This window comes from Periplaneta americana, chromosome 17 (genome assembly GCF_040183065.1).
Source record: "Periplaneta americana isolate PAMFEO1 chromosome 17, P.americana_PAMFEO1_priV1, whole genome shotgun sequence".
NCBI classification, from domain to species: Eukaryota; Metazoa; Arthropoda; class Insecta; order Blattodea; family Blattidae; genus Periplaneta; species Periplaneta americana.
In genome coordinates, this window is record NC_091133.1 from 50,316,231 (window position 1) to 50,332,106 (window position 15,876).

General features: G+C 34.2%; 1 protein-coding gene across 1 annotated transcript in view; it reads right to left on the reverse strand.

Annotated features, from left to right (window-relative positions):
• Positions 1 to 6,279: 6,279 nt before the first annotated feature.
• sad (Cytochrome P450 family protein sad) overlaps positions 6,280 to 15,876 on the reverse strand; it is a 96,062-nt gene continuing 86,465 nt past the window's right edge. The window contains exons 5-7 of the mRNA XM_069816825.1: positions 14,158 to 14,385; positions 13,057 to 13,269; positions 6,280 to 6,785 (exon numbers count right to left, since the gene is read on the reverse strand). Coding sequence (XP_069672926.1) covers positions 6,675 to 6,785; positions 13,057 to 13,269; positions 14,158 to 14,385 — 552 coding nt within the window. The 3' untranslated portion in view covers positions 6,280 to 6,674. The remainder of the gene's footprint in view (positions 6,786 to 13,056; positions 13,270 to 14,157; positions 14,386 to 15,876) is intronic.

Sequence of the window (15,876 nt, forward strand, 5' to 3'; positions counted from 1 at the left end):
TTTCAAGCCTCAAACAAGCAGTATAAGGACAGATAATTTGATGACAACCCAGAGCAAGTCAACGGTTAAACGAAATTGGAAAAAACAGAACATGTTCACATACGCTACCTGGAATGTTAGAGGGATGAGTCACAAAGAAGAAGAACTAAATGAAAATTATTATTATTATTATTATTATTATTATTATTATTATTATTAGTATTATTATTGTTGTTGATGTCATTATGAAACAGAAATCGACTCTTGCATTTATTAACAATTTATGAACTTTAATTCACTGTAGAAAATACACTTTTCTATTCTAATATTAAAGTAAATAACTCTACTCATACCTTCAATGTGCTACTTGGACCTGCTTAGCTGCACACAGGAGGCTGATCCATGGCAGAATCATTGACACTGCAAGCTTAATTTCTTCAGCGATGGATTTAACTCTCTCTTTTTGATGTTTTAACTTCAGTTAACGTCAAGAAGACCAGTTCACACATACAGTACATGTACTTGAAAATGGCAATATCATAATATTAACTGCCATCTCAGAGATAGCCGGGTATTCACTTCTAATTGAGAACCAAAATGTTTCCAAAGGCACTTCGAGAAGTTTTAATTTCAATGTTCTGTCTGCTTTTAAATCTGCCAGTTCCTCTTGTAAGAGTATATTATTCGGAAGATGTTTTGAATAAACAATGAATGGATCACAAATACAGTTGAAATTTTGGACACTCTGTCCGAAGTAATTCTTGAGCTTCTGCTGCAAGATTACTAAATATTCTTTAATTAAGTCCATCGACACTTCATTACCGTCAGCAAGGGGCCTTACAGTTGGGAATATCTCAAACGATCCATTTTCAATAATCTGAATTAAAAGATTCAGCTTATTCACAAATCCTTGATTCTTATCCATACTAGTCAGAATATTTTCGTTCCTACCTTGCATTTTTCTGTTAAGCTCATTCAAATGTACGAAAATATCGGAAAGATATGCCAACTTAGATACCCATTCATCATCTGCAAATAAATCTGCGTATTCATAGCCATCAATAGTAAAAAATGCGAGTATCTCCTCTTTAAGTTCAAACATTCGTGCTAACACTTTACTTCGTGATACCCATCATACTTCTGTATGTAGAAGGAATATATTGTGCTCTGATCCCATTTCCTGACACAAAACGGGAAAAAGTCGCATAGTTAGGGGCCGTGATTTGATGAAGTTCACAACTTTTACTACTTCTCCATTACAATTTTCAGAGGGGATGGCAAAGATTTAGCAACAATGGCTTCGCAGTGAATGAGAAAATGGTCGCTTCATTTACTTCACATACTTTGTTTCTCTATGATAAATTATCTAGCATTAATTATTCAGGTAATCTTTTCGTACTTTGATTTTATTGTAATTGTAATTGTAAATTTAATACTAATTGTAATGTTATTTGTAATTGTAATTGTAAATTTAATAATAATTGTTATTTTATTGTTCATATTGTAGTTGGAATCTCCTGGTAGAGGGGCAGAGAAGGCCTGACGGCCTTATCTCTACCAGGTCAAATAAATAAATACTAATACTTTAGCCATGAATCCTTTCACTTGGCCTGTCATAGAAGTCTGTACAAACAGTAACGCAATTCTCCTATGTGTATTGATTACGGACCATATAATCATTAATTGTCCAAATATTTCTTCAATGGTTGCTCGCTCGGGCAGGTCTTTGCAAAAAAAAAAAAAAAAATACTAACAATTACATCACCATCACACTACGCCACACCGGTTGTGAAACATTGCACTAGATCATTGTGATAGCCAACATATTAAATAATGCGCAAATCGGTACTAATAGACTATAAATTATTATTAATCACTTAACAAAACTACAAAATAAGATATTCTACATCATCATCATCATCATCATCATCATCATCTTCTTCTTCTTCTTCTTCTTCTTCTTCTTCTTCTTCTTCTTCTTCAATTTCAGCAACAGTTGTGGAAGTTGAAGCACCTACAGTTTCTGGTTTTTTCCATTCATTGTTCTGATTTTTTAAAATAACCATGTAGTCTGGAAAGTCAAAATCATAGCAACATTTATCATGTCGTCTCAGTGTAGCCTTGTCAAAATTGACCGTAATACCTTTGTCCCCATTCTATTTCTAATTTTAGTCTCGCTAAATAGTCTTTCTACCTCTGCATTTGACCAGGGAAGTAAATGCATAGAAAGTGCGAACTCTATTAATTCTTTGAATGGATTTATACCTGAAGCACCTTTATACTGAAAAACTTCACACCAAAAACAACTGGCACTGCTAACATTTTGCTAATGAATCAAGTTCACTGAACGTCACTGTAGCGTACTTCAACTTTTCCAATTATTTCTGGGGGAGTATTGAAATTCTCCTCAATGGGAATTAGGAATCCTTGACTTTTTTTGAAGGGCATACTTGGGATTCAGTCTAGCAACATTTTCTGGTATTTCCACATTTTCAGGTAGTTTTTTCTGCAGTTGTTTGATTAGAGACACAATAAAAGAAACACATCACCCTCAGATTGACTGCTCATGTGTTTTCAAAATCAGTATTTGTGGTAATCAAATGTAATTATTGGCAATACAATAGTTTTAGCTAAAGATTCAATCAAAAATTAAGTCATTTAGGAATTTACTGTACAATATTTGATTCAAAGAGTTTAATCACTCTTGTAACATCCCCAAGAATCCCTTTTTGAAATAACAAATAAACTAAATTGTTTTCATAATTAACATAGCATATAAAGTCTCTGCTGTGTAACATTTTTCACTTAAACAAACAATTTCAAAAGATATTTTCACTTCCAGTCATTGGGTTGTTACGTGGTCAATTTCAGAATAAATTGACAGCCATCTAGTATTACAAGACAACTAATTTCGACTTCGAAAACAAATTACAAATTTCACTTATGAGGAACGCACAGACATATGATACTGCTAATTGGAGTGACATACACACCATACAAGAATTAAATTAGGTACTACCGGTATTTTTTGTTTTAACAAATTGTAAACGCCACTGTTCACCCCTTCATTACACTGGCGTTGTCAGTTCCTGTATCTTTCTTCTGCTTTAATTTAAGCGAAATTTTTTGAAACATGCTTTGATACCTGTGACGATACCTGAGGCATTACATTCACAAAGATCCATAATATGTAAAAATGTTGTAACGTTGTTATTTTTAGAGGCACTATAATAGGCAATTGCTATTATTTAGATACTTTGTGATAATAATATCGGTCACTTCATCTATTAAGAGACTATATGAACTATCACCAATGTCTGTTCTAAGATAATTTGCAAAATATAGACTGAGAACATTCTTTATAATATTGCTACACACCGTACTCCTATGCAACTGTAAATTGTCAGCAGCTTTGTTTCCATTAAATCTAGTTTTACATAATGTTCCCAAGTGGTCACAAGACAAAATAAAGGTGTGCCGGCATACAATTAATGCCAATGATCCTTTGGCAGAGGACTTTTCACGGATTTTTAAATGTGTATAAAACTTAGGCTTGCCAACAGTTCCATATTTCCTGGGACAGTCCCGATTTCGACCATTGCATCCTGCATCCCGAAATAATTTGCACAAGCATCAAAATGTCCTGATTTCATGGCATATTAGGTATTTGCAGCTGATTAGTCTGGATTGGAAGATATTCCCGCACAGTCTCGAGACATGCTTCCAATATGTGACGAAATGCAGAAATATGACAGTATGCATGTTCCAGGCAGAAATTTAATTCTTGTTAATGTGCCAACAGTGTGACGGGTGCAATGATCTTAACAGGCCTACACAAGTTAGGGCAGGTTTGATCACAGAATACTTAATGAATCATCTATCCTCCGTCCTCATCTTATGCACTTTGACTTTAGTTTGGCGCCATTTAGTATTACGTCCATTTTCTTCCACTTGATGCGTCATTCATTGGTTTTGACGGAAAAGTGGAAAAATTTATACTACGACCATTTCTATGATAGATATAGATATAAACGAGAACAACAACAAAGACTTGTAAAATACCGTAGCCCCTCCTCCATCCATCCACCCATCCATCCATTTAGTTATCTTCGAACATTGCCAGAATTATATTAAATGGTATAATTTTAATTTTGAGGATTTCTTAATGTTGTATAGTGCAAAATGTTATGTACTAAAGCCTTTGTTTTGTAATATAATTTATTAAGGTTATATTATAAACAACACTGTAATAATAAAATATAACTTAATTTATTTTGATGTAGAATAATAAAATATATTCTAAATAATACATTATTCTCTTAGCACATACTCGTATCCTGGTTTTCAATACAACACAATGAACTATTAATGGCAGTGACAACTCATGTAATTCAGTCTCTAGAAACATGTAAAATAAACAATGCATACAGAATAAAGGGGTAGCTATATAATCTTAAATTTGCTTGGTAAACACACAACATATTCAAAGCTAGTAGTAGGAAAATATTCAATGGTCCCCAATTTGCTGAACAAGATGCTTAATATTGAATAGAAATATCACGGTCACGAGAGCTGGGAGATGTGGATAATAAGAAACAGGTCTATTTTAAAAATTTATTATCAGTTTCTATAGAAATACGTAGACTAAACAAAAAGTAATGACAAGGAATACATCCTTAGTCATTCCAGTACTAGTTATTTGTGGAGGAAGAAAAATATCTTCCTTATTAACTGTCTTACTGCATGTCCTGTTAGGAACGAATGTAATTAAATGAGAGAATATTGATACCATAATTATATTAATTACATATAACACTAAAACTGTGAGTTTCAGTTTAAAATGTGAAAATAATGTTTTGATTTATGAGGGAACATTAATCAGATGATACAATTTGTTTTTAAAATTTCACAACCACAATTAGTTCATTGTGTAAAATTGGTTGCTTATGTTTTATTATAAGTTTATACCAACAGAGATATGAAAGAATTAAATATCCTAACATTTTGTGAATATTCATATACTGGCAGATACATTTGCTTCGGTATTTAAGGCATATGCCTACTAGTCTTTAGAATAGTAATTACTTCTAATTTGAATATGTGAGAAAAATTATTCAGATTCTCCAAATTTGTTTCTTTAAATAGCAATTTCAAGTTTACTGTTTGTGAACGTGTGGTTGAAAGACATAGCAAAAACCACTTTCCCAATAAGTTTCATATTATTTCACCATAGAGAATGTGACAGATGTTTTAATCTATGTAAAGATTATTAATTTTTTTGTTCTATAGAATTCTCTGTTATGGACTTAACAAATATTTTAGTGTTTAAGAGATTGTCTATTTATAGACAAACATTATTCAGAAAGAAGAATTCATAGTTAACTAGTTCGTTGTTACAAGTCTAAGATTAATATGTCTAATTATGCTCTAACTTCCACTTTCTTGTTCGTTTCATTCTGTTTTTGTACATACTATTCTTGATTCAGTTCTGTTTTTAAAGGTTTATGTGGGAGAGAACAGACGTCTGTTAGTAGTTTTCAGTTGGAGTCAAAAGATCAATTGAAACTGTTGACTCAGTTCATACTTAAAATGATATAGTAAAAAGCCACTGGTTTAAGGAGCCTGAGTAAGTAAAGATTTCAACAGAACTATATAATTAATTCATCAATACTTGCCCCTCACTATTTACCTATCACGTCATTCTTTCTTGCTAGAATTTAGGGGCAGAGTTTCGTACTGTGGTTAATAGAACTTACGACAATAAAATATATCATACAAAACAATTAACTTTTTGCTCCACCATGAAAGCAGTTTCCAAAATGTACTTATTTAAAGACCTTTAAATTTATGTTGAAGAAATTACCTTTATACAATTAAACAAAATTTAATGGTAATTTATATGAAAGCTGAGCATATAGTATCGGTAGTACTTATTCATTTCTATCAAACACCCCAACTTACAGCTCTTCTTTATCAAACTTAAGAAACATGTCGTAAAATCTTTTCTATTAAAAGTAGGAATTTAAATTAATTTTCTTAACCTTGCATAATATAAAGAAATAAACAAACACACACACATATTATATTTAATTATATATAGTACGTACCATAGTTTAAAAATATCACTACTGCTTAAAACATATACTAACAGCAGCTTACTATTCCTAGGTACTTTTTATCTTTTTGTTCATAATGTATAGTGTTGTGTTCAATAAAAGGAATACTGAAGACAAAGGAATCACACCTGTTGTATTGTGCTTTTTTTTTTTTTTAGTTTATCCCAATATAATTATGTATTAGGCCTATATGAGAAAATATTGAATTCCCTTGAAACTTCCATAAGAACTTGAAACACAATGGGAGAAGATTATATTAAGTACTACTGCATGTAATATCCCTGGGCATCTTTGTACTCATTTCAATAAAAGTTTCTACATAACAAAAAGTTTGTTCTTGTCAATAAATAATAACAAATTTAACCAATCTTTAACACCACGACTACAAACTATAAGCTATCTTAAGGGTTATTTACCAATATCACAAATGTTGACCAGCTGTTTGGCATGGCACATAGTTAAAGAAAAATAAAGTTAAAAATAATATTATTGGTATATCATTTGATTGAATAATGTACTCAAATAGCTAGTTGTTGAGGATGGTAACCATGACTTGCAAAATAGCAAGTGTACTTTAACCTATCGCTCTGTAAGCCAGAGCCTGATAGGGCGAGAAGGTACTGCTACAAGTCTCAGCACCATATCAATGGCCTTCTTATCCACCAGTTCAAGCTTGAACTGCTTTACTACCTGAAACAAAAAGACAGGCACAAAGATTGTAAAATTCCATTAAATTTATTACCGGTATTGCGATAATGCAGGAATAGCACAAATACTAACAATTACAATTAAACAATCAGTAACAGTACATAAATGGAAACACTCAAGAAAATTAATGATCTAAGAAAAATGTAGTTAAGTATAAAATATTAACCAGTGGATATATAAACGAAGATGTGAAAGTTAGTAGTACATATTTAAAGGATGTCCAAAGATAGAATGTTCAATATGAGACAATCTACTGGTATCTCAGAGAAAACCAACACAGGGACATTAGAGTCGAAGATGAAATGAGTATCTAGACCTAGTAGCTGCACTACGCCTATGTGAAAAAAAAAAAAATAATATGTACAAGGGAGAGTCAAAAAGTAACCTTAATAATTGTTTTATTAATTGAATATGTACAATAAGACTACAAACACTTCATCATTTTTCAACATAGTATATCAGGAATGTAGCGAGGACTATGCTGAAAAGTGATGAAGTGTTTGTAGTCTTATTGTACTTATTCAATTAATAAAACAATTATTAAGGTTACTTTTTGACTCTCCCTCGTAATATATCGTTTCCACTTATTCATTTATTGTTGTTTAAGGCACTGCAGGTTTGAAAATATTTTATGTTAACGACAGTATTTTTATTTTGAAGAGTGTGTTTGACGAGTCGTAAAATTTTATTTTATACAGATAATTAGTCCTAGCAGGAATCGAACCCAAACCCGAGAGAAACTCCGAATCAGCAGGCAGGCATCTCTGCTGACTGAACTATACCAATGGCTTACTCTTGCTAATCTGAAATTGAGTGTGGTATCTATTTTCGAACGTTCTATTAGTTTTTAATATATTATTTAACTGTGCTGTATCAAATATGTGATTATCTAATATCAGTAGAGACACAGGCATAGCTCATGTGGAAAGCTCGTTTGTTTGCTGAGCCAGAGATGTGCTCGGACATGAGTTCTATTTCCACTGCTTGGGTTTTTCCGTGGTTTTCCTCAACTGTAAGGTGAATGTCAGTAATCTCATGACGAAACTTCGGTCTCATCTCGCCAAATACCATTTCGTTATCACCAATTTCATCAGTGCTAAACAATCCAGTAGTTGATACAGCGTCGTTAAATAACTGTCCGAAAAACATCAATGGAATTAGTGATAGTAAGATGGTAATTAGGAAGATAAGCCTGAGGATTTGCCAACTGATTACCTGACATTCGCCTTACAGTTGGAGAAAACTTCGCGGAAATAAAAGACTACCAGGTGATAGCTCAAACAGTATTTGAATGAATGCTTGTGTGCAGCCTTCGAAATGTAAGTCTCAAAGTTACATTATTATAGAACAAGTAGCTGAATACTGCAGATGTTGATAATGAATTATTACTTGTACTTACTCATTCCATATTTAAATCCTGTATTTTAGGGATCCTAGACTTTCCAATTTTGGTGGAACAGTATCGATTTTGAAACCTTTGTCTCGTGTCTCAGCTAGATGTCTTACAGGACCTATATTTGTACCACTTTTTGATGTTACTTTTCTACATTTTGTTTTGCTTTGTGATTTCATGAGCTGACTTGAAACCCAGGTCATTTTTGTAGTCTTTTTTTATTTTATTATTGTTGCATTATAGCACGTCCGTTTAACGATGTGAATACATGAACGACAGTATTTTCAACAAGAGAGAGCGTATCACTTGAAAACATTAACAAATTGTTGGAATTCTCATTTTGTATTCTGGAACCAACACTGCCGTAGAATGCATATTGTCCTCTGAGTGTTCAGTTTGGACAAAAGAATGAAATCAAAATGAACAATGACACACTGAAAGCTGTAATTACAGTAAATCATCATTTTAGTGACTACTGTATGTGGGAATTTTTTTTACTTTCTTTCGAAAAATCATAATATTTTAATTCAGATACATGGATATGCAAAATATAGTTCGCAAGTCCCAGGAGAGGCGGTATCCTTGTCTTCTAACAGTGTTGCAGCTGAAAATGCCATTTAAAAATTGAGTAGGCGTAATTGTCTCAGTTTAAAACAAATTTTAAAGTGTCCTGCTTTTTGGAGTTTAAAATCTGGGATCCCTAGTATTTATTATTAATTTCAATGAATGGAAGAATTACATTCACCAGATCTACATTCCCACATTACTGCTCTCATACAGTAAACAATGTTTTCTAATGGCTGGATACTGATCTAAGCCATTAATCTTTTCGCTTCCCAACATATTGTGAATTTTATTAGTAACAACAATGTAATTTATTCGTCACAACAATAATTCCTTTCTACAATTCACCTTAAACGCTCTCGTCAACAATTGGATCTTCACTCAACACAGTATTCGTTATAGCACTCCACCGACGACAATGACAATTTACTTGGACTATTACGCACAACAATGAACTGTTAATCTTAACTAATATTTACAAAGCACTATTTACAAATCAGAACTACCAGTTCTCAGTTCACAGTTCTTCTATCTCAGTCACTCGAGTTCACAGTATCTCGAACCACAGACCTTCAGAGACAGTTCACTGTACTCGAACTCGGGTCCCTCCAACTGCGGTCCACTGCACTCGAACTCAGGTCCCTCCAACTGCGGTCCACTGCACTCGAACTCAGGCCTTCGGCTGCTGACGCAGTTGCGGACGCACACTCGAGTCGAACTCCGGTACACAAGACTGGCTTCCTTGCTCTGGCTTTCTCACTGACTGAATAACTGAAAACTGCTGTCGTTCCTTCGCGACCGTAATTTATAACCACAGCGACGTAGCCTCGAAAGTTCGAATTCACGAGTCTTCCATTTCGACGGATTTCTCGGCCTCTCTAGGCAAGCAGAAGATGCGCGCGCAAACTCTCTCCACTCTCTCGCCGCGTTGGCCCTTTCCCCTCTTCGCCGCGCGCCATTCCTCCGTGCTCCGCGCGATCTGCTTTCTTGCGGGACGCTGGTCGTGAGTTCGAATCTCATGTCGCTGTCACAATATAGTAGTAGAGCCTTCCCTGGATCAGGTTTTCTGGTTTGAAGGAGAAGGGCTCTTTTCATAACTGTATTATATTTATTAAAGATTGTGAATTTCTTCATTGTCATAATCACTATCTTATTTAGGTGTTCGTTTATAAACAGTTTTATTGTGATCAGTCAATGAATCAGTAAATTGTTTTAGCCGAGAGTTGTTTTTTTATTTATAATGATTTACTTTTTTAACGTCATATGCTTTAGAAATCTTCTTGATTTTGTAGTCGTGAAGCTGTAGTCGGGTGGTCCAGCGATAGTAAGATATTTTTTCTCCTATATAAGTTATAGTATAGCTTCATTTTAGATATTTCTATATTTCTTTGAGATGTTTAACCTACGCGACGGGGATCAGCGAAGCGCGTAATAGGCTCTTTATTCACAGTCTGACAGGCGCCTAACGCATTTAAAACCAGTAGACGCGAGGTAGGTTACTGAACTTTAGTATAGCATAAAGGGGTTTTTCCTGTCTAGGAACGCGCTTGTAGCGTTGTTTGAAGCTTGCAAACAGTAGTAGCATCTGGTGAACTCGTCACCTTAGTGAGTATTTAAAAGGACGGCGTACCGAGACGCACCCCCAGACGATTGCCGGCCTGTGAGCCAAGCGTGTATTTTCTCAGAAGATTGCCGGCCCGTGAGCCGTACGTGTATTTCCTCAGAATATTACCGGCCAGTGAGCCGATCGTGTGTTTGGTCAGAAGACTGCCGGCCAGTGGCGTGTTTACTCACTTATACAGTCTACGGCCTGTGAGCCGATCGCGTGAGTACTAATAATATTACCGGCACTTGTTCCGATCGTTTATATCTTATCATTCTCAGTTTTCCAGCCGATCGAAGTGATAAAGTGTAGATTTAGCACCTTTTAGCTTTGTGATTTACTCAAAAAGTGGCAGCAGTGATTTTAGACTGGCGTTAGACGAGACGCCGAAATCACACGGAAGACAACAGCCAGTATTCCGTCGCTTGGACTCAAGCAAGGGACGTGAGCCGAATAAATATACTTAGTGGAACTTTACTCCTTGGTTTCTTTTCGTGAGAAGGACAAACATCACATTATATCCTACGCCCACAAAACCACAAGGTCCCTGAGAAGAGATCTCCTCTACCGGGGGACAAGATCTTCCAGCATCTGTCCAACTGAGCAAACCGACTTCTCATCTGTCGGCGACGAGACAGAGAGGAGGGCAACCATCGTAATTGGCGCAACCAACTCACGTGCCACCAGGTAAAACCGTCGCAGTCGTCGTCAGTGACCTAGTGGTTATAAACATTCCATCTCGCCAGAACACAATGAATTTTTAAGTAGAAAAAATTCAAAGTACAACTTTCTTTGAATGAGAAAGTAAAGTCGTTGGTTGCATGCACTAGTTTTACCGCATATAAAATAGTCCTTTTTATGAATAGAAATAAATATTTTTAGTAGGACTCTGTTCTTAACACTTGGTAAAATTTATAAAATTTCCGATGACGATTGTAGAGCCTTCTCATTTTTTTTTTTAGCTCTCTTCATCTTCTCTACCTTGTTAGTTTTTCAATTCTGTATAATTTTAGTTTTTGACATTATTTATTTATGTTTTATTTTATTTAACTATTTTGTAAGTCAGCCTGTTCACTTCCAAATAGACTAATATCAGACCTTTATAAAATTGTTTCCTCTATTTAATTTTAATGATGTGAAAGAGTATTTCAACTGTGGTCTTTGGTATCATTTTGAATTTACTAATGACTTCTGTTGCTGATTTGGAGTGTGATAATATTACCCATTTATTTAATTTTCTTATAGAATTTTTCCATTTTGTGTTTCAGTGCTGCAGTAGTAATTTTGCAAATTTTGCATCGAAGATTGTAGAACCATGACTGAATGTCAACTACTGTATGTGGCACTTATAGTGCATACCTGATCTAAGTCTCTTTCTGAATTTATTACGGAACAACCATTGTATATTTTACGTCACTCACATTTTGGTTACACTGTATAGACGTAACTGTTTCAAGAGCTATCTGCAGTAATTTGTCAAGTGTGTCTTATATTTCGAGACTTATTTCTCTAGCGAGTTTCATGCAATTAAGTCAGTTCTTTTATGAGTGGTTTCTGATGAAACTTAAGTACAGTATTCAGAGGGAAAGAAGAATTCAATCAAATCATTCGAGAAGACTTTTTATTTCTTCTCTGAAGAAATTTAAATCTACAGAGAATTAACTGAAATTCAATATCTGCGACAAAATCACTGTACGCGAATAATAATAATAATAATAATAATAATAATAATAATAATAATAATAATAATAATAATAATAATAATAATAATAATAATCCGAGACACGACAGCCCATGAAGGACCATGACCGACCAGCTGGCTGCTGGCCTCACATCCACATGCCGAAGCAGAGGTGGACGATCATCCAACTAGAATGGATGTATCGTGTAGTTAGCACGATGATCCCCCCAGCCGTTATAGCTGGTTTTTGTAACCGGATTTCGCTACCTATCATAGCTCCCCAAGCGCATCACGATGCTGGGTGGGCACCGGTTCCATACACTGGCCGAAATTTCATGAGAAAATTTCTTCCCCCATGAGGACTCGAACCAGCGCGCATTCTGTAACGCGAGTCCTAGGCAGGATGCCTTGAACCACGAAGCCACAGCCCGGGACTCTGTATGCGAATATTTAATGTTTTTTAAATTTGTTTATTTTACGGCGCTTTATCAACTGCTATGGTTATCTAGCATCTGAGTGAAATGAAGATGATATTACCAGTGAAATGGTCCAGCACCGAAAGTTACCCAACATTTGCTCTTAATGTGTTGAAGAACAACACCGGAACTTGTCCTAACCAGGATTTGAACTCAGCCCACTATTCGTTACTTTACAGTGATGGACTTACTTAATGTTAAAAAAATTATGGTTTATTTAACGACGCTCGCAACTGCAGAGGTTATATCAGCATCACCGGTGTGCCGGAATTTTGTCCCTCAGGAGTTCTTTTACATGCCAGTAAATCTACTGACATGAGCCTGTCGCATTTAAACACATTTAAATGTCATCAACCTCGGCTGGGATCGAACTCGCAACCTCGAGCATAGAAGGCCAGTGTTATACCAACTACGCTACCGAGGGTGACTACTTAATGTTAAATGCTACATTAATCATATAGCTAATACATTGTAATAATTCAGAAAATTAATTTAATGCTTAGCTTACTAAATGTGAACGTAAATCTAAGTCTTACCTTTGCTATAAGAAGAGTGATTTGTATTTCAGAAATTTTGCGACCGATGCATGATCTGACTCCCATGGCAAATGGCATGGATGCATATGGACTATAAACACCTTTATAATTGCCAGTGGAATCACGAGTCCATCGATGCGGCCAGAAGTCATTTGGCTTTGGGAAATTCTTTTCGTCACGGCCACTTGAGTAAAGTGACAATATAACAAGTTCCTAAAAGAAAAACATCCAAGACTTAACTCTGGTTATTGTAGCATTATTATTATTTTAGCACATTTTATTTGTTGTCCCACGTTATTGTTCAATTTCACCAATAAAATGTACTTACTTCGAGAAATATGATACCCTAATAAAAATAAATACACAAAAAAATAGACAAATGTAAAAATAAAAAGTATAATGAAGGGAAGGAAATGAATAAATGAAAAATAAAAAAAATGGAAAAATGAAAAAATAAATATATATCGATGGCCCAGAACCAGACTGTTCCAAGTCCATTTTACTAATTTTTTTCAGGAGAGCTATTTTAAGCTCCTGACATTCAAAACTTCATGAAACAATTTGGAATAGCTTCATAGCAACCTTATGGAGAGGTATATTTACAATTTTGTTCGATTCATATATGCAAATACATTAATAATAATAATAATAATAATAATAATAATAATAATAATAATAATAATAATAATAATAGGAATAACAATAATAATAATAGGAATAATAATAATAATATGAATAATAATAATAATAATAATAATAATAATAATAATAATAATAATAATAATTCGTGACGCAACTATCCATGGAGCTCCAAGACGGAACAGCTGACTATTGACTTCACGTCCTCACGTCCACATGTCTTAGCAGAGGTAAAGGATCACCCAACTAGTAAGAGGATAACATATGGTCCTGGATATGAAGTACATAGAGAAAGTAAAATTCATATGCTGTGTGAAAAATTAAAGGATTTATTTCTATGTAAATGTAAATTTATTAGTATACGTCTAGCTCAAGTTCTGAATATAAAATTTTGAAACTGAATAATATTTTTAGTAACTGTAAGTGTATATTTCTACTTCTTGCTTTCTGAAGCATACTAACCCCAGCTGAAACATGGTAGCCTCCAATCAAACTGTCCTGGGCCAGATATCGCGTCAGGAATGGCGCAACAGGATACATGCGAAGAGCTTCCCTCATCACACCTTTCAAGAGGGGCAACTGAACCATGTCGTCAGGTGTGTGAGCGTTCTGCAGCTCAGCACAAAGTTCTTCTTGTGTCTCTTGATTGAAGGCAAGCGAATACAGCATCCACTGAGTGGAGTAGGCCGTCTGCAGCAGAGAGTAATACAAACTTTACATTTCAAATGTACTGGAAGAAGATGGTGGAATTGGCAGTCCAGGAAAAGAAGAAATGTTCTAATTGGCCTGTGGTTACCTATGTTTGCCGTTGAATCCGAATTTTGCCACAGCTGACGATGATATTGCTTAGTAGCATGGAGGGTGAGCTTCCCCCCCCCCCCCTCGGCTGTATAATATTTACTTTTCAGGTTTATTTATTTCTGTAAAAAACTAAATTATATATATTGGAATTGCCTATAAATTACTATTAAGATCATTACTTTGTAGAAGAGATAACAAGACTGGACTTGGAAGAGAGAACTCTAAAAAATGTTTCTAAAAGCAAGAGAAATCTGCGTTATCTTTTTCCTGGTACTATTTTTAGGGTTGTTTCCAAAAAAATTGCATAGTTTAACAGTTTAATTTTTATTTTGATGTTTTCAATTCAATTTGCAACTCTAACAGAGTTACTCTGTGTTTCAATTTCATTTTTTAAATTTATCAATTTGTATCATTTTCGTTTTATTACAAAGCCATTATTTTCGGTTATATTGACAAAGAGATATTTCTATATTTAATTTGTGTTTAACTACCATAATTTCATTTTTTGTTAATTATTTTTCAGCCGCATTTTTTATGAAAGTTGTACTTCAAACTCTTAAATAAACTGCTCATAATAATAAAAATCATGTTTAGATGCTCTAAAATTCCTTTCATAAAATTAAATTACTGAATATTTTCTCCGGAGAGGCCTCACACAACTCTGGTAATTGAGACCTTCATCATCCCCACCCTTTTAAAATACACATGGACGTCTTTGCTTAGTTTGGTTTTAGTCTGATTGTAGATTTGCGGCACATAATAGTACCCTGAACCAGACAAAATTATCAAAAAAACTATTCCTCACTCTAGAATCTTTCATAGCTTTTTTATATAGATCTAAGTAGAGTTCAATCGGTTTATATTCAATCTGATAAATTAAATGAAGTGAAGCTCAGTTAAGTTCAAAATTAATTTAAATTATGTTGAATTGATTTGTTACTGATATGCAAATTGTATTTTGTAAAGTTAAATTAAATTAAGATAAATTAACGAATTTACATTTAAGACCAGTTGTATAAAAGTCACTAACTATAGGTAATTTTTAACTGAACATTAGCAAATAACTAGAATTTAGTTGATGTATATATTATCGTTGGCTTATAAGCAAAACATGTTAAGTAAAAAATATTACCTTCGAGAAAAAGGCGTTTTGAAAACTCTTGACAAAACTGAATCCTCAAAATATTATTTTTAGTAAGTTGTTCTTTTTATGTGTATTTAATTTTCCAATTCTAATTTTATACACCTACATTATGTACAGATACGGAAATAAAATTTTGAGCTCCCTTGCTATAAGTTTCGCTTACAACACACTGCACATGTGCAGTAAAGATGAGCCCCTATATGTATGCTACTTGTGGACAGGCGTGAAAAATTGTT